We start from the raw sequence: 20,099 nt of genomic DNA, 5'->3' as shown, positions 1-20,099 counted from the left end.
TTGACAAAACTTACAAAGTTCAAAACATCTGTGCAAATTGTAAATGTTGGATTTTGGCATGGTAATTTAGTACTGTGTAGCAGCGTATCGTAGTATGAATTAGTGGGAATCAGACAATACTTTGTTGTTGTTTTTCAAACATATACTGTGTAGCACAGAGATGTGTTTTGTCAGTGACTTTGACAAATCAAAATATGGTTTGGCGACAGTCCAACGGATTTTAGATAAAAACCCACTGCAAGCTCTTTTAGAGGAACTCCGTATATAATTGATCTTCCTTTAGCAAATACATCCTTATTTTTCTAACAGTTTCTTGGATTTAAAGCAAAAGATGGACGATGTTGTTTTATATTTGTTCAGTCTGTACATGTACGGGTGCTCATAATTAGTTAACTGGAACATATTATTCATGGTATGAGCATGTCAGTACAGGTTTGTTGTTGTACTTGTGATCGGTGTATTTCTGAATACACCAGTGGTTTGATCTTTTGGGGGAGAGGTGGATAGGTCAGCCTATCAATGTAGGCCTATTGCCTAGTGTTACACAACACAGTAGTATTCAATCAAGCCCACTGTTACAAGTAGGTCCTATGGGAGCAGTGCTGTTCACCAGCGCAAAAAGTAATACGACAACTAAATGATGCATGTGTAGCCAAAAACGGTAAAGAAGAAACAGAAATAATTGCGTAATCACAAACAACCAGAGGTAGCTAGTTGAGTATATGAAGACGACGGTACTAATGAAAATAGTAGGTTAAACCACAATTGAGATTAGGTCGACGTAACCGTTACTAAGATATTGGCTTTTGTCACCCATCATCCCAATTCACAACACGGTGAAAAAATGCATAGCTTTGGCTTTTGTCCTTAAACTTTCGGTTTGAATGCTTACTTTGTTAACAAATTGGGAAGCACGATAAATGAAACAACTGTTTACTTTTGTTTTTCCTCCTTCGAAAGATTCAACTTGATTCAACACCATTTTTCTAACGATAAGGAAGAAGTTTTCACGGGAACTGTAGCAGAATAAAGAAGTTCAGTGTTAAAAAAGAGAATCAAAGGAAACGAAACCCATATTTTGTTCCAAAAGTTGTGAAGTATCACAGTCTAACTGTTGTCTGTTGTCTGTGAATGTATATGCCTATCCCAATTGAAATAATATTAAATGAGACTTATATAGCGCTAAATCAGACAAAAGTCACTGCTCAAGGCGCTTTACATAAAAAATTAATTTACAAAAGAACAAGTGAAAAAATGGATATTACGTAAACTTTTGAATGTAGAAAGTTTAGAGCATGTTCGAATGTGATCTGGTAACTTGTTCCATAGATATAAGAGCCAGTGTATTCAAACCTTCTGTAACCATAGGTCTTCAAGCAGGGTTTAGGAACAGTTAATACAGTTTGTTGGAGGAACGAAGTGTGCGAGTTGGAATATACGGCAAGAGACGTTGCGACAGGTACACACGCTGTTCCAGATAATGCAACACAAAAGGTTAAAGAAGTATATTGCTGTGAACTTGAAGCAATTTTTTAGTTCAACGACCAATGTCAATGGGAGCTAACTGTGTGTAATGGCTCACTACTTTTTATTATGTACATGATGTGTCAGAATTTTTCAGGTCCAGTGATTGTTTACAAAGTGTACTGTAACTAACTGAAGTTTCAAGGGCACCCAAAATCTAAATAAATCTTTTTCGTAGAATAGTACTCAGACGGTCTGCCATGCCATTGTTTATTTGCGCTCACGTTTTACAGTTATTTTTCACCCCTTTTTGATTCCTCATGTAATGTTTTAAAGTCCTTAGCCAAACCCCAATTATATATATCGTTTTGCTGTAACCTACTAACACTATACACGGTGGTAGCTTTAAAAGTATGGCCATACTTCCTTGTCCTGTATCACACAAACAATTTGCGATAAAACCTGGCGAGTAAATTTAACGTTTGGCGAGTAAAATTTTAGTCTCGATCACAGGTTGGGGGATTTTTTTTTTTTTTTTTTCTTGAGGCCTGCTAGGAAGTACATAAGCAAAATGTGCATAGTCATATACTGTATCGTACTAAAAATGTGCAGAGTCATACCGTGCTAAAACTGCAGCAATGGGTACCTGGCCCTTCGTGGTAAGGAAAATTTATTCATTGAATGTAAACAGACTTTTATGGAAGTAAAGTACAGTACTAAAGCTATATTGCTTTGTGTTAAAGTGTGAACTGTAACCAAAGGAAAGTCCGCTTCCTTGATAAGACAATTGCTTTGACGTCAATGGTATATCCATACAGTTCAGTATCTACAGCCTGTATCCTCAAAAAACTAGACCATGCCTGGTACCAGGGACCTCCCTACCTGGTAACCAGAGAGCTCCCTGTCTGGTAACCAGACAGCTCCTTGTCTGGTAACCAGGGAGCTCTCTACCCGGTAACCAGAGAGCTCCCTGCCTGGTAACCAGGGAACTTCCTTCTAATACCAGGGAGCTCCCTGCCTGGTATCCAGGCAGCTCCTTGCAGTTGAAAATGCAATGATTTATCATGTACAGGTAGCTACCTCTGCTTACAGAATTGTTTATTCATTGTTTTCAGTAATGTTGATATGAAAATCAGAATTTTATGAACCTCAGAAGTGCTACACAAACAGTGCAGGCTAACTCACAGTATCCACCGGTGATGCCAAAATGGAACCCATATAATCGGCTCATGTGCTCAATTTAACTGCACCATGACTTCATTCATTCATTCAGTAGGCTTTCTCTTACATGCTGGACCACGGTTTTGTTATCAAAATGCTAATAACTAGTGCAGATGTCTTACAAACTATTTAGCCCAACGATCATGGACCTCAATTGGATGCTGATCCACGACCCAGATTCCTCTCCCCCCCACCCCCTCCCCGCCCATCCCACAGAGAGTGTGAAGCTAGTTTGGACTAACAACTTGTTAAAACTTTTAATCCATCTACCAAGCTCTGAAAACTGATGACTGGTAATAATACCTTGCGGCCTACCGACAATTGGTTGCGACCCACTGTTAGGGCGTCGTGCCCCGACGTTTACAGAAGACCCCATCAGCGTATCACTTTAATCAAGCAAAGTCTTCTTTAGTTGCCATGGTATCATTTCAGTGTTCCTGTGTAAGGCAGTTTCGGAGGCTCTAGACTTCCCATTTTCCTGTGTACAAGAACGGCTAGACATCTTTGCACCGGGGTTAGCAGTTTGCGATGAGATACCGGATACGATATTCCCAGGGTTAGTCAGTGAATCAGACATGTAGTGAATCTGTATATGTTCTCTTATAATTCTAACATACTGTAGCTGCCTGTCCTTATACTTGCTCCATATGTTTCCTTATACTCAGTGACAGTGCTAAAAGTTGAAATCTAGTATAGGTACTAATCGGAAGATCGAGTTACGTACTTTCGCTCAGAGCCTTGTACTCAAACCTTGTAATCACTCAGAGGGGATGGCTACGTACTGTATGGCAAAATATATATTTACTTTCACTCCTCGCTTACCTGTCTCCTCACAACCTCAGTAATCTAGCTCTACCCTCGCCTAGAGTGAACTTGTAACATTTTAACACTGTGTGCCTCTATGACCAAACCCTCCCGGTCAGTGACCTCCCTTAATCATTCTACCACCCAAAGTGCTGAGGTTCTGAGGAGACAGGTAAGCTTGTTTGCTGATAAATATCCAAACCTGGGAAATTTTTGATTTATTGTACAATTTAGTCAACTTCATATAGGGACCATACTTTTAAATTGTGTAAAATAGATTTCTACGAAGATGACTTTAACCTTAGCCTGTCCTACCTGCTTTCGAGCAATTTGTTGGGGGTCAAACTTGAGGGGACCCAAGAAAAGCCATTTCAGGGAATAATTTATACCCAGTAAAGCATCGCAAAATGATCAGATTGCTAGATCTATACAAGTGTAAAGAAGTACAGCACACAGGAGTCATAGTGTTTTACAAGAGACACCATTCAGTACCTTTGAAGTTGCTTACTTACACAAGATTTGAAATAATTGCCTGCATTTTTGTCTTCTGGCAACTTGACAAAAACCACATCTTAGAATCAAGTGGTGACACTTGTTCTAACATACAACATATTGTACGAATACAATTTGATATTTAACATCCTGTATTGTGGTGACAACATCAGTTGCATACTTAAATAGTTATATCAGTCTCATTATTTGCACATTGTTAGTTAATACAATATCACCTACCTTGTCCAAACAGTACCATCATAACATTTTATCTTGGAAATATTTGTACACTAGTATACATGTATCAAAGGCGATTTCTCTTTTGGTATTCCCCCTCCCCGCCAACTAGGACCGATTGTTTGTAGGTTATTGTGACTCATATTTACTTTTACTGTGGAAGTGGTAAGTGGTGACACTTGTTCTCACATACAACATATTGTACAAATACAATTTGATATTTAACATCCTGTATAAAGGTGACATCAGCAATTGCCTACTTAAACAGTCTAATCATCTCAAGATCACTCAAGACTTGCACATTGTTATTTATTACAGTATTTTCCCTCCCCCCCCCCAAACAAGGACCAATCGTTATAGAGTATTGCGACACATATTTACTTTAACAGCTGAAGTGGTAATCTATGACCTTTGTTAACTGTGGTACTTTTCACGGGTGCCTCCACAAGCTTACTAATGATAACATTTGGCAGTATTAGGGCAACCGTGCCTGCCTGGAGAGTTAGAGCTCTTTTCATTCGAAAGCCTATTAGGTGCTATTGAAATAAAAATTTACCTCAATTGTGTTATTAAAAATACATTATTTTGTTGGAATAATTTCTCCATTAAATTAGCAATTCTTAGTACCTATTTATTAAAAATTGTATAGTAGGTATTAGAGGTAATTTCTTTTTGATATTCCCACCACTAGGACCCATCATTAGCTATGGTTATTGTGACATTACCTGACATATTTACTTTTAATGCGGAACTGGTAATCTATGACCTCTGTTGTCTGGGGTATTTTTACACTGTGTGCGTCACAAGGTATTAACATTTGGCAGAATGCCAGCAAAATGAGAGCTCTTTTGTAGGGAAGCCTATTAGATGGTATTGAAATAAAAATTAACTTCGATTTTGTTCTTACAAATAAACAATTTTGTTGGAATAATTTCTTCATGTATTTTAACAATTCTTAGTAACTAATTATACATATTTTGTGTAAAATGTTAACGTTAAAATTTTGACAAAAGTAGACATTTTCGGAGAGAGTTGACCTTGCGTAGTTACTTTTCGGACTCTCGCACCCGTCTCTAGTCTTCATAACAAGCATCCTATACTGTGCACATTAATTGTTATTTGTCCTGATCTCGAAAGAGATTGAAACCTTTTTGACAAACCTACTAATTTGCCTGTGTACAGTTGGTAAATATATATCTTAAACTTAAGAGGGTCTGGTGTTTTGAACCGAGCAGAACTTCTTAGAGGCTAACAGATGCTAATTATTTATGATAATTGCAAAATGAATATGACAGTGTTTGCCTCAGTGCGAGAGAGTCATTCTGTGCAAAGGGCTGGTAGGTCCATGCAAGGAAAAAATAATAGCAGAACTTATTAATTTCTTTTTGTATCAACTTCATAATTAGTTCATAGCAAATTAATATTTTTATCATAAACAAAGTAGTTATTATCATTGGCATGACCCTAATTAGGTAGTCTGTATTAAGGCCTACACCATATCCTCATCGGTCCATTGTCCATTCAATGAAAGTTAGAACTTAACAAGTTATTATGCATACCCATGTGCACATACAGACACAACCTATTTTAGGAAATTTGTATTTTTGTCCATTATTTTAAAGTTAAAGTAATTTCTAACTTTGTGATAACGAGTTGAGAGATAATAATATATTAATAAAATGATGAGCAACGAAAGGTTGAAATACTATGAATGTTTTTCAAATTAGCTGGTTTTCGTTGATCTGCATACATCAAGGATGTACTATGCTGGATAGTTTACATGTATCAAGGACGATGGTCCATTGTAAACTTTACGATATTCTTGTTTTGCAGTTCCTTATACCACCTTACTTTAAAGACCCCCTGAATATGACAAAGTCATTTCACAATGTACAGTTATAAATGCAAAGATACATATGTGTATCGATGCTTAATTGTATGTAAGATACTGTACATATGTTCATATCTGGAATAAATAATAAAAAACTTGACTATAGTTTGAGTGTCTTACGTTTACAGTACTTAAATTACAAAAGTACTTTAACAATATTTACGATTTGTTTGTTGGTTCTCCTCTCTTTACTTTAAATCTCGAACCAAGAATGTAATTCACCATGCTATGCTACTTAAAAGGAACTCTTGCAAATATTGTATCGCAAACCTCACAGCAACAGTTAAAATCTTGGTGTATTTGAAACAAAAGTAAACTTGAAAGTAATTTCTGTTGTTGACGTAAATATGAAGTGTGAAAAGAAGGCGGCGTCAAAGACATCCAGCTTGTATTGGCTTTTCATCCGGCTGCATTTTTACTTTCTGGTTCCTCTTTTAAGCTTGTAATTTGTTAATAGTTCATTTATATGGGTATTGATTCCTTTTTCTACCCTTCAGAGCAAAAGTTCATCTGCACAATGTGTCCAATTACACTTGCATTGTCTGACCACAAAGTTAAAGGGATCTACTTCCCATCAAGGCTGAAGTTGATTGCTTTATAATTTAAACATGCGAAACACTTTTTTTTATCATCGTTTTAATAGTTTGAAATCACATCCTCGTACCAGTTTGTATGGGGAACATTTGAATTTTTAAACTTAGTCGAGTTATGCACCTGGCAACAGCAGAGTGTAAGACTACGCCATCATGGGCAATCCACCCGAAAATGTTTTTTTGTCTTTCTTTATAATATTTCAGACACTTATACCGCAGAAAAAAAGATAGATATTGTTGCTACTGTACAATGTTGATCAAAGAAAGACGTCTCCCTACAGTAGATGATGTAAAAATGGTCTTTAATGCACTTTGGTAACAGACGACTTAATGATATCATTTATACCACACATTGTTTGGTATCATTCAGTATCACAGATTTACCTTGTTCAGTACCCCCCCAAAAAAAATTTCAAGACTTTCACATAGCTCCCCACCCCCCACCCCAACATCATAGACTGACGGTATACTTGCCCTGTGAGATATCAGAATTGTAGAATGTGCTGTAGTAGTAGTAGGAAGGCATGTAAAATTGTAAATTACATTTCGTTATCGTTGTTTCGAGCACTTGAGCCATGATTTTAGTAAAGAACACTAAGTATGGACATTAGGCAATATGGACATTGTAAGAACTGCTTCTCTATCATCTCTTAACGGCTGAAAGAAACTTCAAAGAAATCAATTATAAAATGTTTGCAAAATGGGTAGCCATTATTTGACTGACTTGAACTTGAGTCAATTAATTCTTGATTCCTACTCTATGTGAAGTTTTGTGAACTACATCTGTGCAGAAGCCTCCCTTCTCCCGTTCCTCCTCCCCCCCCCCCCACCTTTCATCCTCCCCTTCTCTTTCATTCCCTCACAGTTGGGTCAGCTTTCCTTTGGAACTACATTACAATGATGCATCAAAGAGTACTTTAAGTCAGAGATATCACTACAGTGGCTATTTGAAGAGAACACTTTGGTCTGTCAGGCAGTTTAACTACAATTGGGCCAACAATATCGATATAAAGCCATCATTGTTGATATGAAACTAGCAGCCTTGTTTCGGTGTGTTTTTTTGTGTTGGTTTCTTGGTGTAGGACGGTGTCTGTATTTTATTGTGTGGTTTACAATGAAAGTTCATTGGAGTGTGAAAACAGAGTTGCTGTATACTTACTGTAGACTATACAGTATATCTAGTAAATGCAGGTTGTTCCTGCTGCCACACAACTGGTGATTAATAATGTACTTAGTCAAAGGACGGTTTATAAGACTAGCTTCCAGTTACGATGATTGAGGGTTGCCACAGATACGTGCAAAATTACCATGTATTGGGCCGTGTACAGTATATATACATTTAGCACTGAGAATGAACACATATATACATACATGCATACATACACACATCTATATATAATGCAATATTATCAAATAAAATGCAATATTTTACAGATCCTTGCTTCTTCCTTTTCTTTACATGTAATGTAACTACAGCAAGCTGGAGGATTTATGACAGTGTAAAGAATGCCCAGCCGGTTGATCTCGCCTTACACCTCACCACTCACTTTCTTTCAACGTCGAAAGTGAAAACCGTTCGTCCCGACAGATGCTGGCCATTGAGCGATATTTGCCAAGTTTCCTGCCAGGGAAGGACAGTGTCTTTGACAATGTTCGGTGCAAATGCACCTGCAGGTAGGCATCGCTGCATTTTGATCAAAGTAAAATCATGTCGAGCTTGAACTGACGGTTGACTGCTGAGCAACTTTTGAAACTCATCAACCCCCTCTTTTACCCCCCATCATACTAGAAAGTTGATAAAATGGGCATCCATGTTTAAAACTTCATCAAGCAATTTTTAAATGCCATCCACAAAGAGGCAGGAATATCAGATAAATTACCAGGGAAGTTGTAAGTTCTAAAGAACTTTTGAAAACTTTTGGCAAATTCCAGCACAATATACTACTTTAACCTATGTCTCTCTCAAGCATTTTCTGTCTTCGAAAAGGTACGTAAGTCATTAAAATGTTATTTGGCTCTTGCAGACTCTATTTTGGGGGGAGGGGGTGGGGAGTCTTGATTATTGACATAACATCTTTCAAAAGCTGAAAAACTAAGTAAAAAACATATCTCCCCCCTCCCCTTCCATGTCCTGTAAACGACAGCAAGATGGAGGAGGATTTATGACAATGGACGGAATGTCAGATCATTGACTGAATGTCTGCCTTGTTTTGTTTTACAAAAAAAAAAAAAAATATTGTACAACTCCATTAAGCAATGATGATGAAGAGACTCTGAATCGTGGATTAAGATCCTTTTGTTTTTATTTATTTATTTTTTTCTTCAAAAAAGTAAAAGACTTTTTGAGGTTAGTAGTAAAATTTTCTCTTCAATTTCCTTTCCTTCTTTTCTTCCCACATCTATGGTAGAAGGATTTAGGCAGTTTACCCTGAAGAATGAACAGATTGCCCTGAAGTGCACGGCAGAAGTGAAAGCTCGTCTCTCACAGAAATCTGAAGAAGGTATTTATACTGAAAATTACCTTAATATCATTGATGAAATTTCAAGCCTTATGAAATTCCCAAAAAATCTGAGCAATGTTATTGTTTGTTTTTTGCTAATCTGGAATATTATCTTCTCAAAGCATTGGTTTGTGTTTTTGTCATCATTTTCCATAAATTTTATCCAAAAACCACCGGAGCTAAACCCCACCATTCCTAGTTTTACTTCCCCACAAATGTATGGAGTAATTAATGGTCACATCCAATTCATAAAAACAATCACATTCGCTGAGAAACTATTTTGTAAAATTAGTGTTGTTCACATACAAAACTGGAAATTTGGATCTTGTCAAAAGATTTTGAATTTTTTATTTATTTGAAATGAAAATTGACTTACTAGTACTGTTATACTAATGAACTGTCACAAGATTTTGTTCAATATCAAGTAGCATCACCGTCTAACAGAGCTTGTATTCAATTTACAACTTCCAACACTATTAACTATAATAATAAATTTAATAGTAAACTTGAACAAGACAAGAACAACACACATGTAGATATTAGCTTGTACTGTTATTAGGCTAGCATTCCAAGGTGGTGATCGTTTGTTGACTGTGCAATCCGCAACGCTTCACTGTAGTTGCGCTGACTTATACATATTCAATACACTGTGACATCGCCTACACAAAGTAATTATCAGAACTGCCTACTCTAGGCCTACACAAAATATTGTGCCTCTAATTTGTCTGTCTGCGATTATTTATGTACAAAATCATCCCACTATTATGATCTAGAAATACTTATCATTATAAACATGTCAAAACACTATCACCGAACATACCCGGGAGAAACACAATACAAGAAAAGATTAGAACTGAATCTGTCTCTGTAGATGACAAAATCACGATACAAAAAACACATGGGAATGTACATGTATGTTCTCACACCCCTTGAAGTCCAAGTCAGCACAGCAAAACTCAATTGGGGGCGCTAGTCGTTCAGCGTTCGTCTTCATAACCCCCTTACAACAAGGTAATGAATCACTAAGCCTGCTGGGTTTTTTTGTTGGTCACTTAGTTGCTATGGGAATAGTGACTTGCACTGTGGTGTGATTATACCAAGGAGATGTTTAATTTTGTGTTGTTTCTATTACAGATTACAACGTCTATCTTCCTGCACCTGGTGATAAACAGTTAGCAGCGCCACCTGCAGGCACTCAAGATATGAACAGATCTTTATCTTTGGATAATAAGCTAAGCAACCCGAACTTTCCCCACCCGCCTAGACCCCCAAAGCTTAACGATGAATCTAGTCGAGATTCAGATGTGAGTAATGGAGGCTTAGCCATTGACAATCCAATGTACAGGTCGCACCATGAACTGTGGAGCAGTGTGATGTCTGACCTTGTTCAGTCCCCTCATAGGACACACAACAAACCACCCCTGCCGTTGCCCATCTCCCCGAGGACTTCAGACTCTACCACTACCAGACCTGTTTCGTCGTCGTCGGCTCCTTCCTCCGGAGGGAAGGACAAGACTGCACCACCGGTCCCGGCTCGACTGGATAAACACGAGTTTAGACAGTCGCTGAGTATGGAAGAGGGGAGGGACAGATGGGATAAGTTTGTGTCCGTGATGGGTGTGGAGGAGGAGATTGCCAAATCCAAGGGCAAACCCGACAAGTACTCTCAGAGTAATTTCGCTAGCAGAGATGCCAAGCAGATCACACGTACCAGCAGAGCGTCCATCGTTCCTAAGAGGTAGGTGACTGTTTGGAATCAGAGCAACCATGTCCTTTGTACATGAGTGTGTGAACAGCGTAATAATTATCTCTTGTGTAGGGGCGACTGCAAAGATCCTTTCAAGCAGTGTAAGACCCACGATCCTGCAGTGTACGTTCAGGTCAAAGGTCAAGAAACCCTATTGGGGTCCATCCATCCAGGGACTATCCTGATAGTCCTCTGGACATCTCTGATGTAAACAAAAGCTTTGGACTGTCAGGGTGTGTCAATGTAATCACATAATATGACTGGGTCATAGTTAACAAGAACTGTGTAAATATTGTTAAGATCTATTAAGATTTCAGTCAGACTGTGAGTGTAATCCATATTGAGGTTCGAGATATACAGAAGACCAGATTTTATACTCAATAAAATGTGATGTGAGTGACTAGGGCTTTGGATCCCTCGACCTCTCACAATTTTTATGTTGTGAATTCTGAAAGGAAAGACGACAACACCCCCCCCCCCACACCCATGGCCCTAAATTGTTAGTTCAAAACTAAGGACATCACAGAAAAATATTGAGGTGAACAAAAGCTCAGTGATGCATTTTGCAGGAACACCTATAAAGGTAAGCTGTATTAGCGACACTGTTACCTTCAGCCATACATTAAACCATCAGAGATTCATGACTTGGCTGATACAGTTAAAACCTGCATTATCCAAACTACTCTCGTCCCGGTCCAACATCTAAGTAGCAGAGGACCTCCTCATCCCAGCGAGTCGGGATAATCCGAGATTACGTCCAGTAGCACTGTGCTCACCCAGTCACTTAACGTGCAAACTACATTTGAGTCTTCTTGTGTCGAAGCAGTTATAAATGAATACAATGTAAACGATGAGTGTTTGAACGATAAACAAAGCTCTTTGTTTCTATGAATGAACTTGTTTGAATGAAAGAAGACAAATATATGTACGGGGTAACTTTGTAATACTTTTCATTATTTGCTTTTCAGACCTTTACGAAAGCCCAGAATACAGGCAGAGGAAGAACCGGACGGGAAGACGGCAAGTACAGAGTCCAGTTTCTCTGTAAGTTCTGACCCTCTCTGTATATATATCTCTTTCATTGTATACATGTGTATATTTATAAATTAGAAAAACTTAACTATTCAGATGGGTGTAGGGTGATCACAGTGTTAAGGGGTGATCAAAGGTATTTATATTAGTCTGTTGGGTGAACCAGCATGGGTAGGGCGATAAGAGTCCGGTTTTGCCTTTGGTTTATTATACTTCAAAATACAGAAAAGAAAAACGGTTTCCGGCAAATATGTTCAAGAATTTTAACAATGATTTATTATTTACTTCCTTTGGCATCTCAGCTCTACACCTTCCTGTTTCAAGTTTGGAACAGCCAAGAGATTACAGCCGATACCCTCGGAATGAAACTAAAAACATGGAACAACTTTGTGGTGTATTTTGAGCTCCTTCCGGGAGACGTCAAAGACTGGAAAGTGTTTGCGGAGAGAATAGGTGAGTCGTCTTTCTTCCCTATCAAGGGGTGATGCTGCCCCATCTTATTTGTTGTTGAAGCCTCTCCCCAACCCCCCTCACATCCCATCCCACCCCACCCCCACCCTAGTCCCATTGCCTACCCATTGCCTTCCTTTTGATTGCTATACGATGTAGCAGCTCATTCGAGAGTCTTCGAGATTTGAAAAGTATTAACCACTGTGTTTTAAGTACGGAAGTTTCGAAGGATTTATATGAAAGGTACCTTTACAACGCAAAAGTTTACACCAAACGTTGTCACAACTTTACAACCATTCTTAAAGGGAATATCAAGGTTTGTAGACCGTTTTATACCATTGACAAAATTTGGAAATTTGTGAGTCTGGGGTTTGAATATTTACCGTAGTATAAAACACGGCTTGGATTTGAATGTTTTTTATACCAGAGACCCAGGTTGTATATTAACTATACACCCACTCTCCATGCTATTGCCAACTTGTAAGTGTTTACGTTTTAAGTCAGTTTGAGGTAACACACGTCATAGAACAAAGACACTCAACTTGGTATACGTCTGCATGATGAAGAGTAAATACATTTGCACTGTCAGCAAAATGTTCTTTGTGTGACACTTCTTTCGTTTAGAAAATAAAAGAAAAGGGTTTGCTGTTCCACATCTTCCTTCTTCCTACGGATTGTAAACTTATCTTTTTGGAGAACTGTTTGTTTCACAAATCTGCCATGGCTCTGTAAACAAGCCTCCAAATCTTTATGATGATGGTATTTGGAAAGGAAATAAGGAAATATGTCATCGAACGAGTAATTTGATTTCATTAAGTAGTGGGCGTCAGGAAGTTCAAGGAACTGCATTGTTTTTGTTTTTTTCTTCTGCTGTTTTTTTTTTTCCTATCGGGTAGTCTGTTCGTTCCCTGGTCAAGTTCTCACCGGGGTCCTGGGTTTCTTGGGTATCTAATTTCTCAGTTCTGCAACTTTTCTTTTGGAACTTGGCACATCGCTGTTATGATTTGAATACACTTTGAACATTTTCTCCATCATTTTGCTCAAGCCATGAACGTGGGTAGAGCTAATTACAGTCTGTGGTACTGTACGGGGAATAATGTCAGTCTCTCTGTTGTAGTGCCCATTGGGCTCTTGTTTTTTGTCTATATTACACAAGTTCACCCAGCAATACTCAAAGACCCCCACAGGGTTGTTATCTAATAACCAGTGCCTATAGACATTCTGACATTGAAGAGACAAAAACATATCAGTGACAAATTCCAACAATTCATCACAACTACCTTCTTAGGGAAATATTCACAATCATAAACAACACAATCCAATCAACTGGACAATATCCTAAACTCAGTCGGCTGAGCGATCGTACCATCGCTGCTCTGGTTGACATTGAATTCCAGCAATTAAATTTTGATATTGCTTCCTGTTATGCTCACTTTCGTCAGTAATTGTGGTAGTTTTGAACATTACCAGTATTTGCCCCTAAAATATGCTAGAAAGTGAACAAATGCTTACTAATGGTCCAACGTCATCAAGCATTTTGACTGCCATCCTTAGAGCGTTTTGTCCCACCTGTCTTTGATATGTATGAACCTGTCTAACCCCTCTTCTAGACCTGGCAATAGTTTGAAGAATGGCAACTTCTGGCAGAGTACTTTTGAAAGCTTTTTTTTGGTGGGCAATTTTTAGCATGCTGAAATTGGGAGCAATACTGTTGACCTTAAAATCAGGAAGAGAGAGATTATTATCAATGTGTTGTAGTGTAGGTCAAGTGTGAACTATGAGGTAGAGAACTTATGATTTCTGCTTGACGTCATTATAGCTATCAAGGCATAATAAAACCTGTTCCATGAAAGGTTTGCAGAGTGTCTTTATTTAGGTAAGATGAATGCACAGTCACATGTGTCATCAGTCTGACTCAAAGATGGTATTGAAGCCACTCGTGCGAATTACGCTGAAAAGACTTAACCTCTATACCTACCTTCCTATACCTATACTGAAACCTCATCCATTGAATATCCCTTCAAAGAACCTGTTGTGTTTATGAAATTCTTTGGATATTTCTATAATATATACATATTACTCAGTTTAATCGTCATTTTCTTTAATAGTATTTTTCCTACCGTATCTCTCTGTGTTTCATATTTCTTTCTATGTTATTTTGCTTACATATTCCTTTATCCACATGTATATTTTTTTATTCACATGATGTATTATTTTGCTCACACATTGTGCATATTTCTTACATTATATTCTATAATGCTTACACATTTCTCACATTTCAAATGATTCTGCTTACATATTTCCTTGCGTACATTTTTTTTTTCACACTTTACATACATTTTTCAAGCATTTACCTTTTTTTCGATATTTCTCACTTTTTTTTTTTTTTTTAATATTCCTTTAGTTTACTTAATATATTCCTCTGTTTTTTCTTCTTTCTTGCAGGAATGTCTCACATGGATATTCAGGTGATCGATAACTATGGAAGGAGATTCAACGAGTGCGCGACCGCCATCGTGATGCTCTTCTGGCAACAGAATTCACATAACCTGAAGGAAGAGTACTCCAGACCCGTCCTCCTCAAGATATTACAAGAACTGGAAAGAGAGGACTTGATCGAGGTAGTCACAGGTCAAAACGAGGAATTATAGATCATAAATCATTCATTAAGTCGAAAAGATTTCTGCTCTCTTTTCGCTTCTCTCGGACAAACTAAACCAGACTACCATAATTCAGGAGATTTTTGCTGTTTTAAATATCCTTCTGTATGACACTGTACATTACTCCAAAATCCATTACTCCATTACCTCTTAGCAAATGTTCTCTTTTTAAGTTATCTTTTACAAAAAGTGGTGAAGGGGGGGGGGGGTGGGGTGGTGGGGGAGTTCAATTTGTTGAACTGTACTCCACACATTTGTTTAATATGTTTTCATAAGAAATTGAATATGTTATATAACAACATGAGCTGTTAGCTTAAAGTACTGTCGAGCCAAACAGAAATTTTTATTCCTGGCAGCAATGCTCAGCTGGTGAAATGGCTGCACGGGGGGGGGGGGGGTAGGGGGGATGTATTGGGGTGGGGAGGGAGTTCAGCATTAAGACCAAAATTCTGGTCATGCATAGCAGAAAAATAGAGCTTCATAATGCCCCCACCACACTCCACTTATCAAAAATTACAAATTAATATAAATGTTTTTCATGGCGCTACCTTGAATTTGAGTTTGGTTTTTGTTTCATTGAAATGAAATGTGAATAATCATGTGATGATATGTGAATGCAACCTTGCCTGATAAGTTAAATATTGCATTGCTTGTCAAAATATCACACCCATATTGCTTCTTTAAACTGCTACTAATAACCAGTTAAATGCCCAATGACAAGATTGCCATACACAGTTAGGTATCTGTTTGGATGGCAGTGTATCTTTAGCAAAAGAGCACTTTTTGGGTTTTTGGTTGTTTTTACTGAGTTTGTTTTTTAAAGTGCTCCCTTGCCACCCTCCCACCCCCTTCCCCCACTGCAGAAGCCCAAGGCTACATATCATATCATATCCATATTGAAGTATTAAAAGCTTTATTACTGATCTGTGAGTAGATAGTATTTTGTACAGTCTTATCATCCTATAGAAATTTGTATTTTCTGTATAAATTAGTTTTTAAATATCGAGTGACAAGAGTTGTTCGTGACTGAGCCATTGAGTGTCTCGTGTTGAATATTGTTTAATTGTTCTTTTGCTATTGTATAGTATCACTTAAATCATAATACAAATACCAACATTAACCATTGTGATAAGGTTTACAGTACTGGTTTCATATTAACACACTTTTAATATAAACATATGCATTGAGGTACTACTTATAGATATACCTAGTCTTAAATTTCTTAATAGTAAATGCTTTACCCAATTTTTATACATTTTTACAAGATATTCTCATTCAAAGATTTGTTTTTTTTTACTGCAGCTCATAGAGAAACATTTAAAAAATGCCTTTCATCATTTTACCATTGGATGTATACTTTTTCAACTTTTGACTGTTGTATTGATTTAATCAATACAACATTTCTTAATTGTTTACGTTTCATTTTTATTTTCATACTACTGTACATTTTCTCATTACATTCAAATATGCTAAGGTTTCAAGATCATCAGATTGGCAGTTTTTAGCAAGCTTATAATTTTGCTAGAAGATTTCAAAACTTACTTTCCTAGAGTCTCTGATCCTCCAAAATAATTTCCCAGCTAATTAAGGATAATTAAGATAGACAATGACATGTGTCAGTGTGGGTACCCTCTTTTGGAGTGGTAGTAAGCTGATTGTTGACGACATTATAGCATGGATGACCATTTTCAAGTGACCCAATACTTGATGTGTAGCTATACTAGTAACCTGAAAATTGAATCAAGTTTTATGAAGGTCATGAAAAGTTGTGTTTTTTTGTTGTTTTTTAATCATAATTCCCAAATGTATGGAACATCTATGACTTAACACTTGGTAGTACATTAACAAAATATGTTTTTATGTTCAGGGATACCATTGAGTGATTACATTAAAAAATATATTCAGTTGATGCTTGTTGAGGCTAGCAACAATGGTGCTCTAGTTTCTCTAGGAGGGTTTTTTCTGTTAGTAACTGTAAAATGCATTCAAGGAGAAGGGGAAGATACTATACCACAGACTATCCTCCGACCTTTCTATTAAAGTAATTTAATTTCTCCCTGTTAAACGTGACCCCATAAGAGCTACTTCCCCTTGGCAACCTGTGGTACCCCCTTCCTCCCTTCCCCCCTCAATGAGGGTTGAGTTATGTAAAATAGTAAGTTAATTATTTTAGTGCAACATCATGTTAAAGGAGGTTAAAAACTTTTCTAGAACCAAAATTAATTTTATCAACAAGAGTCAATTTTTTTAAAGTTTTTTTTTAGCAATAAGAGAAGTTGTAATCAAGTAATTGGGTAACTATTGTGATGACAAGTTATAAGAAAATGTTATAAACAATATTTTTTTTGTACATCTTCAAACCAAGTGTCTTTCAGTTTTACTAATTTTTTTTCATGTTCATCAAAGTTCATTATTATTATTATTTTTTTTAATTTGTATGTCCTATTTTTATTTAATAATTCTTTCATCAATAATTTTTTATCTTACAAGTTGCATAACTGGAAGAATTAAAAATCGATAACTTGAGGCAGAATCTGAGTCTTTGAAATGGTATAGTCCAAGAAATGAAGAAGGACAATTGCTACAAGTATTGTTTCTAAATATTCGATTTTAAAATATGCTAATCGCTTGAATTCTCCTCTGAGGCAAAATATCGAAGATGGCGTCCGCTCCTCGGCGTAGGCCTTAATACTGTAGTAATCATGGTTCCCACACCTGTTTGGAAAATGGGAGTGTAAGTCTGAAAATGTAGAGGAATCGAAAAATCTCTTCTCTGGGTCCTAAAAATCCTTGAGTTTTGAAATTTAATCTGGAAAAATCCTTATTTGTACACCTGTCATTTCGATGGATACTTATTAACAGGTTTCCTCATTTTTTTCTTTTTTCTTGAGGGGAGGGGGGGGGCAAAAAGAACATGTCTGTCCGAAATGTTCAATTTTGGATGTATCCTCTCATGTGATTTGTATTTTTCGTCAAATTTGCAACTTGAATGATAAGAGTTTAGCATTCATTTTGCAAGAGTTACAATTGCTAGGACTACTATAATATAGGTAGCCTAACATTATGTCCTCATTTAAGTGTGTCGGCATGGCTGTAAACTGTAAAACATGCTTTGGTCTTGAAAAAGTCTGCAAGTTTGGTTCTTTGCAAGGCATGTGAAACATGGATATTGTTATTCCATTTATTTTGTAAATTGAACTGAATAACCCAATTGAAACATGTTATTTTGGGACAGGTCTGGAAGCTGCCTTGGTCGTCCTTGGCTCTTTGGCATCTTTTTACAACAATGTATAATTGTAAGGAGTCATATCAGAACATTAGTGCATTATCTCATCAGAGCGCAATGTAAACAAATATTGAAAAGAAAATAAATGAGTAACTTTATCATTTGTTTTGGTTTCATTTTGTTTGTTTCTTTTTTTTCTACAACATTTAAAATAGTGTAAGTGCACACAAATAATATGAACAGGAAATGAAGTAGCGGGAAGTAAAACAAAAACCCCAGAGGGGCTTGTCGCAGAGTTTCACTTCCTGAAAAACTGGGGGAAAAGTCAGATCAGAAATTGATACCAAAAAAATATGGTTGAACAGAGGAATTAAAGAGAGAGTAAACAATTCAAATAAAACTAATTAAGTAATTGTTATATTTTGTTAGAAGAGTTACCACATTGCTATGCACTTGAAGGGTAACTTGTACGCATGGGATGTCGGGTTAATTTTAAGCTTCATTCAGTTCTCAAGGATATCGATCACCCTCTCCACGCTCCATTAAATAATTGTATTATCCCTCGTAGTGGGAGGATGAGACCTCCGAAGGCTCATACTAATCGTTACCCCTCATCTTTCATGGGACAAGCTGTTAGAATTTTTAATGCATCTTTTAATCGCTAATCTCTTGCCTTTGTCTTTCCTTCTTTCATTGAGTTCTTATCATATTTACCGTTTGTGATTTGTTTATACTTTTTATTCCTTGCCATTCTGTGAGCTTCGGCGCATCTGTTCACGTTCCTTGTTATTAGCATTTCTTATGCTTTTATTGTCCTACTGTTTGTTCTCTTATTGTTGTATAGTATCGTTTTTATATCTTACTGTTTTATCTGCAAGCATGTAATTTCCCTATCGGATGCAATAAAGTTTATCTTATCTTATCTTATGTATTGCCTCGTTGACATATGCCGCCATAAATAGGTTGGTGGTCACACAAAAAAAGGGGGGGGGGGAGACATTCTTGTTATTACCCACAAATACTACCAAATATGACATTACGTCCGAATCCCTCAAAACAATGTATGTATAGTAATGATAGAATAAGTATTAAACTTTGAAAGTTTGAAATGCATGAATGTAAGTCGGAAACACCAGGTGTTATGTGAAGGTAAAGGAATGTGTCATACCCAAACCGGAAGTAATCTATTTCCTAGTTTAGAGCGTATTAGTCAACTTAAAAATGTCAAACATCTTGCGATAAATTAAGTTGAAGAGAATGTCATTCTTAGTGATGATGAAGCCCACTGATTGATGACATCATGTATGCAATATAAACATATTTTGGATGAGATCAGCAACTCTGTCGATTGTTTTTCTTTTTCGGCCGATCGAACAATAGTGCGTGGGGTGCAGGGGTTGGACAGAAGTCACTACTGTGTGAAGGAACGGACTTACGACAGAAATGTCTGCAAAGACGCAAACATCACCTTCTTTGAGAATACGATATACAAACATTTTCCAATTAAATCATTCTTCGCCAATCGCCACTACCCATTCCCTACCTCAACACACTATAATTTGAAGTTCTGTATCAATTATTACGGACATCATTGTTATCACATTCTTTGGATCAGGTGGGATGTTTTCCCTAGAAAAGTTATGGGGAAAAGTTGCAAGAAACGTGAAATGTAGATTGTAGAGATGTGCACCGTACACCATACTTTTCAACATCACACACAAATTTGTTAATAGCACAATCTTGCGTTGTGAGAGGTTCCTCTTTCAGTGGATCAGCAAAGA

At 37.1% G+C, this 20,099-nt stretch overlaps 1 protein-coding gene across 2 annotated transcripts in view; it reads left to right on the top strand.

Moving 5' to 3' along the window:
• LOC139959850 (uncharacterized) overlaps positions 1–18,476 on the top strand; it is a 31,099-nt gene extending 12,623 nt beyond the window's left edge. Inside the window, exons 5-10 of one of the 2 annotated variants that reach the window (XM_071957738.1) lie at positions 8,179–8,376; positions 9,114–9,203; positions 10,338–10,941; positions 11,919–11,994; positions 12,285–12,435; positions 14,878–18,476. In XM_071957738.1, the coding sequence (XP_071813839.1) occupies positions 8,179–8,376; positions 9,114–9,203; positions 10,338–10,941; positions 11,919–11,994; positions 12,285–12,435; positions 14,878–15,083 (1,325 nt within the window). In that variant the 3' untranslated portion in view covers positions 15,084–18,476. Of the gene's footprint in view, positions 1–8,178; positions 8,377–9,110; positions 9,204–10,337; positions 10,942–11,918; positions 11,995–12,284; positions 12,436–14,877 lie in introns of both variants that reach the window. The other variant, XM_071957737.1, reaches the window with a different exon arrangement.
• The last annotated feature ends 1,623 nt before the right edge of the window (positions 18,477–20,099 follow it).

The sequence above is a fragment of the Apostichopus japonicus genome, chromosome 19 (genome assembly GCF_037975245.1).
Source record: "Apostichopus japonicus isolate 1M-3 chromosome 19, ASM3797524v1, whole genome shotgun sequence".
Classification (NCBI taxonomy): Eukaryota; Metazoa; Echinodermata; class Holothuroidea; order Aspidochirotida; family Stichopodidae; genus Apostichopus; species Apostichopus japonicus.
The sequence above is the reverse complement of the archived record's forward strand: the minus strand, read 5'-3'. Positions and strand labels throughout refer to the sequence as shown.